General features: G+C 46.9%; 1 protein-coding gene across 2 annotated transcripts in view; it reads left to right on the top strand.

Moving 5' to 3' along the window:
* Positions 1 to 2,829, top strand: part of Agpat5 (1-acylglycerol-3-phosphate O-acyltransferase 5) — a 60,702-nt gene extending 57,873 nt beyond the window's left edge. For both annotated transcript variants that reach the window (XM_015504655.2, XM_015504654.2), the window contains one exon: positions 289 to 2,829. In XM_015504655.2, the coding sequence (XP_015360141.1) occupies positions 289 to 514 (226 nt within the window). In that variant the 3' untranslated portion in view covers positions 515 to 2,829. The remainder of the gene's footprint in view (positions 1 to 288) is intronic.
* The last annotated feature ends 12,830 nt before the right edge of the window (positions 2,830 to 15,659 follow it).

The following is a 15,659-nucleotide window of genomic DNA, read 5'->3' as shown; positions in this document are numbered from 1 at the left end:
CGTAAGCACTGCTGGTCTTTTTTTGGCTGTGTAGTGTGATAGGGGCTGTGGGAGGAGGGAGAGAAGCTGCAACAAGCCACTCCCTGTGAGTCAGGTTGCTGCAAAACTGAAGGTCAAGGTTCAAAGACATCCTTGAGAGATGTTTGAAGTCAGACATGAAATACAGTTCATATGAATTATATAGAGTGTGAAAGGCTAGAAATCTCAATCTCCCCTGAATTTCCAAGACCTTCTGAAATGTCTTTAAACTGAAACTTTCAATTATATTGGTTTTCATTATGACCATAGGTTGCTCATAGAATTCTTTGATTCACCGGATCCAGAAAGAAGAAACAAATTTCCTGGGAAATGTGTTCATTCCAAACTAAGTCTCAAGAAGACCTTGCCATCACTGTTGATCCTCAGTGGACTGACTGCTGGCATGCTGACCACGGAGGCGGGAAGGAAACTGTATGTGAACACGTGGCTCTATGGGACCCTGCTGGGCTGCCTGTGGGTCACCATCAGAGCATGAGCAGGGGGCACCCCAGCCACAAATGTGCTGCCTTGCCTCTCGCCGTTGTGGCTGCCTAGTACGTCAACTTGTTTCCTGAGTTTAGTAAGAAGTGTAAATAAAGCCTTGTTGATTGAACATTGGATAAGATAGAGTTTGTGACTAAAGCCGATAAGCAGATGATCTTGGGCAAACATAAGGTGGTTTTTCAACGTTATTGCAGGAGCTGCTGGAAAGGTAAAAGCCAAGTGGAGCTTATGCTATTCTTTACACCTCCCACGAGCTAACGTCAGCTTCCGAAGATTATTAGCATTGTATAATTTGATGTCATTTTGTAATTTAGAGGGCTGTATTTTTTAACATTAATTTGCAGCATATTTCACTCTATTTGTTATTTTCAGTTTTTTTTTACAACCTGACAACTCCAAACTCATCACTGTTTAGTATCTTGAAGCTAGCAATATTTGGCTTTTTCTTACTTTGTGCAAGCCCATGAAAGAAACTGAATTTAAGTATGAATACGTTCAAGGAAAAGGGCAAGAAATGTTCATGGGGAAAGAAATTCTGTTCAGTGTTTTTTTTTTTTTTTTTTTTTAGTATTGCGATATTAGCTGATTTTACTTTGTATTTGAAAAATAATTAACATTTCTAATATTTATGCAAAACACTTAATTTGCATACCCTATACTCTGCACAAGAGAATAATGTATCAAATGTCAGAATGAACTTTAAGTTAAATTTGCAACTGATTCATTACAACAGAACTTGAATTTGCCCAGCTTTTGAAGATTTAAGCTACGCTATTAGTACTTCCCAACATCTGTGCCATAAGTGCTTGAAACAAAATTGTTTCCTGTTATTTTTTATATCAGAGTAATTACTGTGAACCTTTGTCTGGATCTGGAGTCCCCAGGTCTTTGAGGTGGTCGGAGCCCACAAACATCACGACTCCATTGCTAGCATGTGCCTTTGGCCTCTTTTCTCTTTGATCTAGCCAACTGTTTGATTCAGAAACCATCTTTCTGCTATCATGGTAGCTGCACTGGGCCCTTCCTTCCTCCCGGACCCCTTCCTTCAGTGGTGCTGCTCCTAGCTTGCACAGTAGACCAGCAGTGAAGAGTGGCCGGCCAGCGGGCCTGGTTTGGAGTGGAACTCACCAGGCACTCCGAGCAAGCTTCCCAGACTTCTGCAGAGGCATCTCGCATTTGTTCAGTGTCAAGAAATTCACCTTCCTCACATCATTCATCAGGACTGAGTAGATTTGGTTCTTTCCATTGGTTTAAATGGAGCTACAGAGTGAGAATAAGAGCTACTACGTTCCAGGAACCAAATCACAGCTTTCAGTTATGGAAGAAGACCTTTTTAAAGGTCTGTTTTTATGCTCTGTTTTTATGTTATAATTTAAATACAACTGCTTTCTGGTGTTTTAAGATAACAATTCTGCTTTCTGTTGGTCAGTTTTTGTTGCAAAATCATTTTGTGACCCAGATGAAACACACCAATTGAATTATAAAAAGCAAAATGGAGGGAAAAAAATCGAGGGAAATTTTCTCTATCTTCCGTTACTTTTCCAAAACCAGAGAATAAGCCATTTCAAACAATACCTTTGAAGAGTAGTGTGGTGTGAATCAGTCTCTGTCCGTTAGTATGTGTATGTGTACAACATTCATATGCCTATCTTCCCACAGAATACGGTCAGCCTGACTATGAGTGGAGGCTTGGATCAGACTCATGAAAAGTGTCCTCATGCTGAATTGCCGTTTTCTTTTACATGTAAAGTGAAATTTAGATCAATTCCATGTCTCTGTTAAATACTTTTTTTTGAAGTCCTAATTTTAGAGCTTGTTTCTGACAAATCAAAATGAATTTAAGTTGTGGAACTTGGAATATCATGGATATGCTTCTATTTAAATTTTAAGAGAAAATATTATTGGAATTATGTGGATTACAAATGATTTTAACAAGAAAGGTGACCTTCATGAGGTCACTTTTGAATAAGGTGTTTCTTAGGACTGTATTTAACTTTCTTATCACAAAAGGTCAATAAAACATGGGAGTTGGAAACATTTTTGTATCAAAACATTTGAGAAGTCAGAAACTTAACACATGTTGATGTTGACTTGAATTAACTGTTTTCTAAAATTAAAAGCTATATGCCTACCTGTAAATCGTTTCACATTATCATTTTAAGCTTTCGTTGTATTATTGTTGATTTACAGATTACTTATTACTTGGTTTTTCTTTATAAGAATTTCATCATTGTGCATGCTTTTATGTTTTTCAGCAAAGGGTGTGTTTGGATGAAAGTAAAAAATAAAATAAAACCTTTCACTGTCTCTAATGTCTTCACTGTTTAACATTTTGCGACCCAAATATCACCAACAGTTTTCTATTACATAAGAGTGACTTAGTGATTGGGCTTGCTTTCTGCATTTATAAAACTACAATATTTTTCTTAAGTACTGAGAAAAGTTTTTAAAAACTAAGTTGAAAAATTAAAAATTGCAAAGGAATATAATAGTTTGTTAAAAACTCATTTATGTTATTACTAAGATGTATGATCAATACTAATCAATACTTGGCAGTGCTATAATCATTAGGTGATCTCAGCCAAACATGTCGAGTGCTTAAAATTAGCAGGGCTGTTGAGCAGGTGGGCCAGTCTGGTTAATTGTTTTATGTACTAATGATTTATTTCACATGTTTCAATTCTGTGTGTTTTTTTTTTTAATTAGTAATAGTACCAATTTTCCTTTATACATATAATATTACATGGTTCATACTTAAATTGACTATTAATGAAAGTAGAAATAGAAATTTGCCAAAGTAACTCCTACATGTATACCAGACCCACATTTGTGAAGACAGAAATTCTTATCAAAATATTTCATCTGCTCAATTGCAAGTCTATAGTAAAAATGAATTTTAACCTTACTATTACTTATTGTTAAAGTACTATTTATTTATTTATTTCTAATGATACTGGGGATTGAACCCAGGGTTGCTTTACCACTGAGCTACATCCCCTGCCCTTTTTACTTTTTATTTTGAGATAGGTTCTCACTAAGTTGCTTAGGACCTCAATAAATTGCTGAGGCTGGCTCAGGCTGCAGTCCTGCTCCTCAGCTTCCTGGGTCGCTGGGATTACTGGCATGTGCCGACACACCCGGCTTGTTTTTGACGTATTCAGATTCAAGATTTTCTTGGCAGATACTCCAGATACCAACTTGTACAAAGTTATATCTTTCTTCATAAACAGTGTTAGTTTCTCCCTTTCAGGCCAGTTTTTATTATGAGTAACACATGCTTTTTAGATTTAAGACTGACCTACGTGAAATGTTACCATCTGGCGTAACTGGCATTATGTACGGATGTAACATCCATGCATTAGGATGAAAGTCAGTACTTTGGTCAAACCAATATTTGGAATATCCAGATATGTTATGTTATATAGGGAAAATACCCATGTTAACTTAAAACTTCTTACTCATCATTATGGACTACTTTCATGTACAATCACTGATTTCAGTTTGGAGTGGTCATGACTCAGACATGACCATCAGGATTTAATTTGACTTCCTGTTCACTTCATGTGTAGAGGTAAGTCCATTATGTTAGCAGCTAGAGTCATACAAAAGGTAGCTGTCCTGGGGGTCAGAGAGGTGATCACCCGATGTGAGTGTGTAATTTAATAACATCTGGTTACTATCCTGAGCAGAAGTTATTTTGAAGAAAGCCATTCCAAATAGAAAGCTCAAGAACTATAACTTATTAAAGAAAACCGGATATTGGAGTAAATTGTCAAATGTTTTTTGATGATGAGATGGGTCAGATTTTGCACCCAAATTATTATTGGTTCATAATTTTACTTGTGAATATATGTGTTCTTCAATTTTATATTCATATCTTTAAAAAATGAAGTTACCACTGATATTCTCTGTGTCTGATAGGAAATACATAACTAACTCCATCTTGTTTCCTTAGGACATTTTCAGAATAAATTCTGACAATGGACTTAACCAAATAGAATAACTGAGTGACACACTCTGCTGTGCTCTCATTCTTCCTGTTGAACAAAGATGTAAGGCAGTGTTTCAAACCCGTTAAGAGCCTTTAAAAGTGGTTGATTTTGACTATGATCTAGATTATAGGCTCTGCTTAAAATATAAATTCAACAGTGTAGAGTCACAAAAGGAAGATGCCTTCAGCTTTTAAGGAAGTCCCACGGCCTCTCCAGGAGAGGCTGCCCGGAGCCTGGGGCCGCAGACTGGCCTTCCTCAGGGAGCACCATGGGGGTTCACAGGCCTTTCCCGGAGGGGCATCAAGTCCTCCCTTGGGGGTGCAACCCTGGGGTCACTCCTGGCTGTGAAACAGTGTGTTCTGGGTACAGCCTTAGGGATTACCTGCTGGAGCCTCCCTTGACAAACTGGATGGAATCCTTACCTTCTCCTGCAGGCCAGAGAGGAAGGAGCCTCTACCTAGGTGAATGAAGATGGACTCACACGGTGCTGGGCATAGAGGTGAGGGGTCCTTAGATCAGTTTGAAGCCAGAATTAGGCAGCCAGTCTGTATTGACTGATAGATGAGTCAGGTCAGATGGAATGGGGCAAGTTGGAGACTGTCCCTGAGGGATGGAAATGTTAATTCCTCAGAGCCTTCCACCCTTATCAAGAACCTGCCCCTGCTCCTACCTGTTGCTAAGGTCACCTGTCCCAGGAGTTACCCCTCCCTACAGGGAGCTATAAAGTTGTTAATTAATGTGTCCTGTGCCGGACTGTCCTGCCCTTCCCCTTCAGCCCACTGTTTGCCACCTTTGGGCCATCCCACCAAGCACTCCTGGGCCTAGTCACTTGGGCAGGAAGGAGAAAGATAAGGGGGAAAAGGCCGGAGAACAAAGGAAGTCTAGGTCATATAAAAAGGGCAGAACACTTATGCTTCTTGGGATCAGGATACCAGCTATGGCCCCTTCTCCCTCACGGGGAGCAGTCTATGTTACCCCTTTTAAAATAAACCTGCTTCACCTACTTGCCTGGGTGTGCTTCTCTAATGTTCTACTTCAACATGTGGGGAGTAGGACTCGTCACCAGTGACCAGCGGTATCAACTTTACCTACTGTCTAAAGTTTGTGAGTAGGTTATTGTCCATTATGGTCTAATGTATTTTGGAAATTAAGCATATGATTGTTAGGAATATCACACATTTTCTAGCCGTCCAGGACCATGTTTCCATTGGGTTCTATCCATGCCTGGGTTACTTTGTATCTGGGTCAAAGGTCAGTTTTTGGTGATTTTACGAACAATCAACCTCTTGTCCAGGACCCCTTTCATTCTTTATTACCGGCACCCATCCTTTATAGGTTTTTTCCATCTATTACAGGGAATATGGCAGAGAAGATCCTTTCTCCAACCAGCTCCACCTCAGCAACTCATCCCTGGCTAGAATGCAAAATACCAGTGAATATTGAGTCATCTGTCTGTACAATGGAAACAGCAAAGAACCTGATTTACCTTGAAGAACTGACATTTTTACTTTCTTAAAGAGCACTTTCAAATTAAATACCAATGAAAGATTACTATAATTATAGGAAATTTTTTGTCTCAAGCTACTAATTAGCAAATATCAGCAGAAGATAAAGTATGTGTCCCCAAATCCTGGAGTACATCTGTAAGATGTAAATATTTTAGGAGTTCTATTATAATTTTGTTGTCTGCTTGCTTTGGTTGATTAGGTTTTATCCTCAATAATTTTCACTATGGAATTGTGATAGTTTGTAGGGTGCCACTCCGAATGATTCGCGCCTTCCATCCTGAAGCGAAAGGCTTTGACCGGTCACTGGTCACTACATTTTGTAGTGACCTGGACGACATCCTGGTCCAGGAGGTTGAGGGTGTGTCTTCAGGTGTAGGCATGTCACCATGGGGTTGAGCTACACTCACCTATTCCTTTGAATACTACCCCTTTTCCCTGTTTGGGATAGAATGTTCCATGGAAACTCTCTTTGTGTGTCCCCTTCTCTTGTCTGCCTTTGGGTGTGGCCTTCCTAGATGGCAGTCAACCTGCTGACAGCAGGTAACATGAAGCTAGACTCCACCCCCGAAACCTGATCCCATGCCTCATTTGAATGGCTTCTCCTCAATCAAAGGGCTCCGCACATGCTCTCTTTCTTCAGACCCTTAAGGTCAGAGGAGCCATCACAGGACCCTAAAGAAAAAGGTCTCTCTGTCTCTTGTCTGATTATTTTGTGCAGTCCAGTTCCCCTGGAGTGACCCTGAGTGTTTTAGTCAGGAGGAACATGACAATAGCTGAAGGTTGATTTAGTAGGAAGTCAGGCCAAAATTACAGCACAACCACGGTGACCTTCAAAGGTCTTGGAGTAGTGGTAAGTTATGGTTCTACCAGTGCCCCCAGAAGTCTGCATTCGCTTCCCAGGTGCCCACTGAATGTTGGCTCCCTGTTAGGCGCTAAACCAGGACAGCCATTGCCAGAGGTTCCTATTTGTGGTGCAAAGAAAACCAGGCAAAGTCTCTAGCAAAGCCAAAGGTGTTAGGGAGTCAAAGAAAGCCTTTGGTACCTTCCTACAGGGACTGGTTGCTGCACCCAGGCTGACTTTGTGGCCTCGGCCACCACTTATTCAGACTTCTGCAGAGTAGGCATGGTGCACAAGAGACCTGGGCGAGGGTTGCTCTTCCTCTGCTGCCAATTTGCTCTTTGTTTGGGGGCCTACTAGCTCAACCCAGATGTGGTGGGGGTGGACCCAGCCTCTGGGACCACTGAGGTGAGCCTGAGGTATTAGCACAGCAGGGTCGCATTGCCCATGACACTGCAGCTTAAATAGTGGCTTTTTTGTTGTTCAGATGGTCAAACAAGGCTCTTTATAATTCTTCTGTTGACCTCATTTGTGAAGGAGCCACAGGGAGGATTGGTTGGGTGCAGGGAGGGACGGGGTGCAGCAGGGTTCCGGAGCCTGGCCACTGGGCTGGAATCCTTGTTCTGTTGCCAGCCCGCCACAGGAGGACCTACCTGGGCAAGTGCCCCAGTTCCTGGGCTTTGTTTCCCGTGGTTGTAGAAAGGAGGTAATGTGCTGGTACCAACCTCACAGAAGTGTCGCGAGGATGAGATGGTATGGCCTACATAAAGCCTGTTCTGAGCCACCCTGATGACCCCAGCCATTCTGTGCTGTGACAGTGGCAATCCCAGAAGTCCAGTGGGAAGCTGGGTGCTGAGCTGTCCAAAACTGTATCATGGTTGTCCCTTCCGCTGCAGATCCTTCACTTAGCTCGTATGTGCCCATAAGTGGGTTCCACCTTTCCCTAGAGCTCAGGATGCTTTGCTTTAGGTTTTTGGTATGGTGGTCTAATGAGCATGTGACACAAAGCAGACATTGTGAAATCTGCTACATCTCTAAACAATGTGTCCTAATGTGTGCTAATATCATTATTCTTTTTGTGTTTGGATCTCGTCCCCTCGTCTGTTTCTAGCAGTTGAAATAAATAAAGGGTGTGAGATCAGAACAAATGCCGGGCACGTGTTCCTGATGTCATTGGATCGGCAGTCCTGACTGTGTCTCCCTACTGACCCTATCCCTGCACCCTCTCTTTCTAGGTGACTGGTGGTTTCTAACTTTATTGTGTCACTTTGTTTCTTGGTGTATTTGACAACTGTCAGCTGTGGTCTGCATGAAATTGGCAGTGGAGCTTGAACTACACGCAGCCTTAAGGCATCGGGTACAGAAAGGCCCTGCTGGGGGCTAGGACATCTGGAGCTGTGGCTCGTCCCACATGTGACATGTCACTCATCTCTGGACCCCTGAGCTTCTGAGATGTGCAGCTCCCACAGTCTCGTTCCCACATATCGTCCCCCGCCCTGGGCCTCATGCCTGGGGCTGTCTTCTGCCACCCTGTTGCCTTAGCCAGTCCACCTGGTGGTTTCTTCCTGTCCCCATCACTTCCTCTTTGTCTTCACCACCCCCCACAGTCCCCTTCCACTAAGTGGGCGAGTGCCACATACAGCTCCCCCTGCTGCCCTCGGGCATGAGCCACCTCACCTGCCTTAGCCAGCTTTCCAGTGTGGTAGCCACAGTCCCCCAGGGCTGTAGAACCCTGGGAAGGGGACAGGTGCTGCCTATGCAAAATGCATGCCAGATTTTGAAAAATAAGTACGATCAATGTTAAATACTCTATTAATCTTTATATTCAGTAGGTACAATGATACTTTTTTGGAAATATTGTGTTCAATAAAATACATTAAAATTATTTTTACCTATTTTACTTTTTCAAAGTTGTAATTAGTAGAGAATTTAATATTGGCTATGTGCTTGGCATTGTATTTCTGTTGGACAGACACAGTATACAAGATAACTTAGGGGCAGGGACTTTAGTCCCAATTTTTAATTCCCCAAACTGGCAATTCTCAGCACATATTGAACACTTAAACAGTGTTTAATAGATACAGATTTTACAAATGGATACTCAAATCTACAAATAGATAATAAATATAAATTTGGGACAGGACAGTTCACATTTAGCTTAATCAGAGTTATGTCAGATTAAATATCATGTAATGGTTTTTATATAGTCCATAGTCAGTAAATTATTTTTAAAGTGGCACAATCAAGAAACATTTTAGTAAGTTTCAAAAAGTTACAATGGAATGGTCTTCCAGGAATTGGTGTTTAAGATAACGAACAACCAAGAAATAAAATCCGACATGAACAGGAGAACACTGAAATTCATTCCCTGTGGATTGTGTATTCAGTGGCTACTAGGGGTGGGGGTTGTGTTTTCCAAATTAAAAAATGTCAAGTGATTTCATTTAGAAATAGCCAAAGGTGATTCCATACTGTGCTACGATTGCTAGTTAAATATATTGCTGTTTTCCCTTGCTCTCTTTTCCAGGTATGAGTGGAGTCAGTAAAATCTTCAAGGAATTGAAAACCCTTCTTCTGCACTGTATCTCAGTGAATGTAATTAGTTAATGTTACATGCCACTGGTTCCAAATAGTGATCATTGAAACTGTTGCTCTTGCATGTTTATAATAAGGAACTAAAATCTTGTTAATCCTTTCCTCTCCTTTCATTTTTCTCAAAGGAAATCCCTTGGGATGGATTGCTCTGGCCTCAGAACCACTGAGGGTGGTTGCTGACAGGGTGCAGGGTGCTGGCAGTGAGACAATGGGGTGCCTGACCTGGTTGCAGCTGGAATTTACAAGGACCTAAGAAAAGACGACTCCCCCAGTTGTCGTTAGAAACACTCTCGTAATCTAGTAAATAATTTGGCCCTTTAGGTTAAGCGTGATACCTACCTAGAAAATACATTTCTAAATGGTTCAATGAAGAGGTAAAATTGTGAACAGAGGGCTGGAAGGACATTGAGAGGAAGAACCAAGAACCAATCCAAGTCAGCAGGAGGCTGCACCAAGCTCTCACCAAGGTGAGCTGGTGGGTGCCGAGAGACAGAAGGATTAACAGGTGTCTGCCAGTGTGAACAGCTATAACCAAATACTGACTTTATTGTAAGGAGTCTTTGATTTACACACACACACACACACACACACACACAGCATATACTCCAGTTTCATAGACATGAAATTGCATGATGCATGTGTTCTACAGCACAGGGTCTGCTGAATCCCCTCTCTCCATATTTGATGTGGAGGGCAGCCATCAGGCCACCCTTCCTTAAAAGGCCCTCCATGAATTAGTGGGCGCTGACCTCCCCCTCCACCCATCGGCCCAGCAAGGTCTCAACCAGCCTCCTGAAGCCTCAGTTAATTTGAAGACTGCTGGTTTTGATAATATTGGCACACTCTGTATGGTCCTTGGTATTAGTTTATGCCCAGTTACCATCTCTCTTAACAGAAATTTGTTCTTATAAAAACATACATTGTCTGAACTGGATGCAGCTCTGTGGTAGAGCACTTGCTTAGTGTGAGCAATCCTAGCACCACAAAAGAAAAGAGCGACCTGTTACGTTAACAGGCATGCTCATGCCAGGTGTGTCCGTCTCTGATGGACTAGGCAGTTCTGAGTCATTACCTGACCTTGGATTAATAGTTTTTTCAGTTGATAAAGTTCTCAAAGGCTCAGCCATACCCAAATTCAAGTAAGCGCTCCGGGATTCAGAATCACTGTCATTTATCGAGTATTTACTATCTAAGGTAGCGTACAAGTTTTCACAACGACTCTGAAGTAGATGAGTCCCCAAACATCTGACGATGAATGTTTATTACTTCTGAAATCTCATCCTCTGAAAGTGCCACCTGCCACTGCTCCCAAGAGCCGGCGGCACTGGAGCAGGAGGCCTGGCTCCCCGTCTTCTCAGGTGGGGACAGGGTGGAGTGTTGAAGAAACACAGGGAGGCTGTGCCGGTGGACAGGTGCCAGGTCCTCCCACCAGGTGTCCTTCTTATCACCAGCTTCATGACCCAAGGCAGCCCTGCCCACGGCTGAGGGTCTGAGGATATGGGAATTGGGGGTTCAGTGCGTGAGCCTGTGGAGCTGCTTTGCAGAGAGGCTGGGGTGGAACTGAGCTGTTTGACACACCAGCAAATGACCAGCTAGGTGGAGGTTGGTGGAACAGGTGACAAGTGGGTGGTCAGCAGTGGCCTGCCTGCCCTGAGAGGCGAGGAGGTGAGGAGGTGAGGGGTGCTTCCTTCTCCCATGAGCTCTCCTAGGAACCCCTGCCTGCAGCACCGGAGAGGTGAGTGTGGGCTTCTAGGAAAGGCAATGGCTGATGCGGGGGCATTAAAAGAAACAGAGACGCACCCCCTCCAGCCTTGGGAGAGAAAGCAGACCTGGCCTAGACCTTCCTTGGGTTTCCCTCTTGAGGCCTGGGGGCTGGAGGTGGTTTGGTGTCAGGGGCAGGGTTGGTCACTTGGGGCTCCCATCCAGGGAGGCTGGGCCATCAGCCCTGCCGGCCTTAGGGCAGCTTGGCCACGGGGCTGTGTGGCCTCCCTCTGCTCCGGAGAGGCAGCTCACTCCATGGGTCAGGAGGGGACTGAGGCTTCGATGCCCATCTGACCCCAGAGCCCACGCTTCCCCTGCTGCTGCTGTTGCCCAGGACTCTTGAGGTCACGTCCAGTGCAGCGCCAGCTCTGACGACTCAGTTCCAAGAGCTGCCCAGAGGCCTACAGATAAGGAAGCTGCTGGTGTTTACTCCAGAGACAACACTCAAGAGAAGAAAGCCCTGGTCACTGGGGTCCAAGACCACCTCGGGCTTTCCCAAGACTCCACGTGGCTGGTGGGCAATCCACCTTGGAGGTAAGGTGGGATCCCTGGGGAGTCGGAAAAGGAGAGTGAGCTGGAAGCCTGTGTGTTAGCCCCTGGGCCAGTGGTGGTTTGCCACCCCCTGGTGGCCATTCAAGGACGGAGAAGTGCCTCCCTAAGGAGGGACTTCCACAGCCTCTGCCTCCCCCTGCCGTCCAGGGCCCCACCAGAGCGCCCTGAGCAGCCTGTGCACACCTAAGCCCCTGTGCTCCACAGGACCAATCCACGTCAGCAGGAGACTGCTCCAAGGCCAGCCAGGGTTCCCACGTCAGCGTCCTCATCTCTATGGGGGGAAGACTGAGGTTCAGAGAAGAACCTCATGTGGGGTGACCGCTAAGAACCACATGTGGGGTGACCGCTAAGGGCCCTTCTCCGGCCACAGAGCTCTCCTCCTCCACCCCACCCGGCTGGCGAGGCTTGGTGCCCACACTTGGAGGTGAGAGGCGAGAGGTGTGTGTGTGGCCAAATGCCAGGCTTTGAGAGCTGGCAGGGACTCTCCGGGAGGGCTGTGCCATCAGGGCGCAGGGACACTGGTCAATACAGTGCATGTGTGCCACAGAAGCCCCCTCCCATCCTGATTCCCTTCATCAGTTTCTTTTTCCTCTCAAGGGTGTTCAGAGAAAGCAAAGTGACCTGTGACCATGGTGCTGAATTCTCCACCCCCAGCTCCCAGCCTCTCCTTGATTCTCATGAGGGACGAGGAATTGGCAGGTGCTGGGCATCTCCCTGAATAACAGGGAAACAGTGCTTCTGAGGTTGTCCTGCAGCTGCTGGGGCCTGAGTACAGGGCACAATTAGTCCTGCAGGCTGGGACGGGAACAGCCTCCTGCCTTCCCAGAGCCAGGGCCCAGGCCCTGGCACTGACTCTGCCCCCACTCAGTGGGAGCATCAATTCAGCCTTCAGCTCTCAGGCCTGCTGTGTGACCAGCCCAGGAAATGACCAGAGACCTCCAGAGTCACACTGGGGGTTACGGATTCAGGTTTCTCGGGAGAAGTGGGCTGCTGGGGGAAGAGGGGCGTCCACCTAGCCTTGAGCAGTTCCCAGTCTAGCCTTGAGCTAGGCTGGTGCCCATGAGCTGCGTCACCTCCTGACTGTGTAAAGAAGGCATCGCCCTTCCCACCTTATAGACAAGAAAACCAAGTCTCAGGCAGGTGAAGACGTGTCCGGGGACCTCTGAGCAGGAGAAGAGCCACAGCGTGGGCCTAGGCATTTCTCAACTGGCGGCAGTGGGTGGACAGGGGCTTGAGGTAGGAGGAGGTGCTGTGGGAGGTGGTGAGAATCCAGGCAGGGTGCGAAGGCCGCCTGGAGAACGGGGACAGAAAGCAGAGGGAAGGGGCTGAGTGCCCGGCCTTCACCTGCTGCGGGTGCCGTGCTTGGTGGACATGGTCCCATCGTCCTATCAGTCCTTATGAGACCTGAGTGGTAGAAATCTGTCCTAGTTGACAGCTGAGGGACACGAAACTCACAGATTTAACAATTCATCCAAAGTCACTGAGAGAAGAAGGGGCCAAGCCAGGTGCAAATCGACCTGCTGATGCCCACCATGGAGCTTCCAGGCCAGGCACTGAAAGCCACCGCTGGGTGTGGACTGGCCCTGACCTCTGCTCCTCCTGGCAAGGGCCTCGCTGCACTGGGCCTGTGGCCCTCACCATCAGCAAGCAGGTAGTTAATACCACCGTCCTGACCCGATGCTGTCCCACGTGTGGGAGGCACTGCTCCCTGGGTGCCGCGCAGCGGGGCCTGGACACTAACCATCTGCGGCAGGTGGAGAAGCAGGGATGCCCCCTCCATCACGGCAAGGCTGCGGCAGGACCCAGGGCAGCCCTGACAAAGGACCAGGTCTCCTCCATGCCACACGTGGCTCTCTTCCTCCTTGATTACCAAGAATCTTCCTCCAGGGAAAAGTGAGGGGACAAGCATGAGATCCTCGTCACCGCACGGAAAGGCCCAGTCGTACGGCTCACATGATCTCAGCGTTTCTCAGCTGAGCTTTCCTTCCGCTAGGAGAACCCGCTGGGGCAGGCCTCAGGACACAGGGAAACCTGGCTCTGTCCTTGTCTGCAAGGTGACTTCAGGACTGGGGAACGGCGAGGAGATCCTGATTCCCTCCGGGGGGTAGCAGGGGCCTGGCTTGTTGGAGGAAAGAAGCAGGGGACAAGGTCTAAGAGCGGCTGCAGGGGGTGCCAAGCCTTGCCCAAGAGGAGCGGTTTGCAGAAGCCCAGGGCTCTGGCCCCACATAACACTGAAACCCTGCTCCCGTCCTGGCCCAGCCCAGCCTAGCCTTTCACTGATCCTCCTGCCCCCAAAATGTCTGTCAACAAGGTCACCCTCTTTCCCAGGCCTGAAGCTGGGAGAGCCGAAATAAACATACCACACCTGTTGTCCGGGTGCTCGTACTTGGTTTTGAAATCGTGGAGATTAAGGGATGGGCTGCATCTCCCCATGTTTATCTATTTTTTAATTTTAGTTATGAATTTTTCTGGTGCTGGGAACTGAACCCAGAGCAGGCTGAGCAAGTGCCCTACCCCTGAGCCCCACCCTCCACCCTTCCCCCAAATGCCTAGACTTCAGTGTCTCAGAATGTGACTGCACACAGAGACGAGGGTTTATGGAGGAGATCAGGCGGAATCAGGGCCTAGGGTGGCCCGATCCAGCAGCCTGGGGTCCTTATGAGAAGAAGGACTCCGGACTCAGACATGCACAGAGATGTCCATTTGAGGGCACAAGCAGGTGGACACCCACAAGCCAAGGAGAGAGGCTCAGGAGGAAGCAGCTGACACCTTGATCCAGACTCCACCCCGAGAACCTTGAAAAACAGGTTTCTGTTGTCTGAGCCCTGGTTTGTGCCTGTGGGCAGCTGAAGAAACCCCACACTGGGTGTGAGGACTTCCATCGCAGTGCGGGGCTGTCCCCACTGCCTGTCCTGCCGCTGGGCCCTGCTGGGCCCTGGCGAGAGCCCTCGTGTTTCTGCCCTCTGTGCCCCCTCCATGCCTGGGTTTAGGCCCAGCTCAGGATCCCTTTCCACAGGCCAACTATAGACTGAGTCTGTGCCAGGCAGACTTGAAGGGAGGCAGCCTGGACACTTTTAACTCTCTTGCCCCTTAGCACTGCCAGAATCTATATGCGTCTCTCCCCTGACATTCTAAATGCAGTTCAGTATTCGTCTGTCTAGAGAAACCCTAAAATCTATTCCAGCAGACAGTCACTCTGCAGATTCGGCTGTCCTCAGAGGGATGCTGAGAAGGGCTGAGTTAAGTGCTATCTTGAATGATTGATTTATTGGGTACATTTGTCTGACGATTAAGAAAGATGGATACTACCTAAACTCTTGGGCAGCATCCCTTTAACTGTAATGCACATCTCCTTGGCAAAATCCTACTCATCTCTCAAAACCCACCTCTAGGGTATCTCTTCTGAAGGTTTCCTTGTCCCTAAAGCTGGTTGAACAGTCCCTTCCTTAAAATGATCAGTCCTTGTAAACCTCAGTAATGGGAGTCTTAGGACTGAGTGTTGTGTCCCCCGACTTTGGGGGGTTGAAGGCCTCACCCCAGGTCAATGGTACATGGAGGTGGTGCTCGGTGAGGTCACAAAGGCGGGGCTTTCACAGTGGGATGAGTGCCCTTCTGAGAAGAGGAAGGGACTCCAGAGCTTTCTGTGTCCTGCCCTGCATGCAGGGATGGGGCCACTTGTGGACATCCAGAGCTATGAGAGACACATCTCTGTTGTTGCAGCCGCCTGGTCCGCAGCACTTTATGAGCGCCATCCAGGGTGACTGGGTCGCTGGCGATGTGCTTCCCCCACGGAGCTCCTGGAGGAAGGAGGCTTCTGTCTGCATGTAGCGGCTGGCTGGAGCGTGGCTCCCAGGAGGGTTTCCCCTGGCACAGGTTGGGCAGAGGAGCCGC

This window comes from Marmota marmota, unplaced genomic scaffold (assembly GCF_001458135.2).
Source record: "Marmota marmota marmota unplaced genomic scaffold, marMar, whole genome shotgun sequence".
Lineage (NCBI taxonomy): Eukaryota > Metazoa > Chordata > Mammalia > Rodentia > Sciuridae > Marmota > Marmota marmota.
The sequence above is the reverse complement of the archived record's forward strand: the minus strand, read 5'-3'. Positions and strand labels throughout refer to the sequence as shown.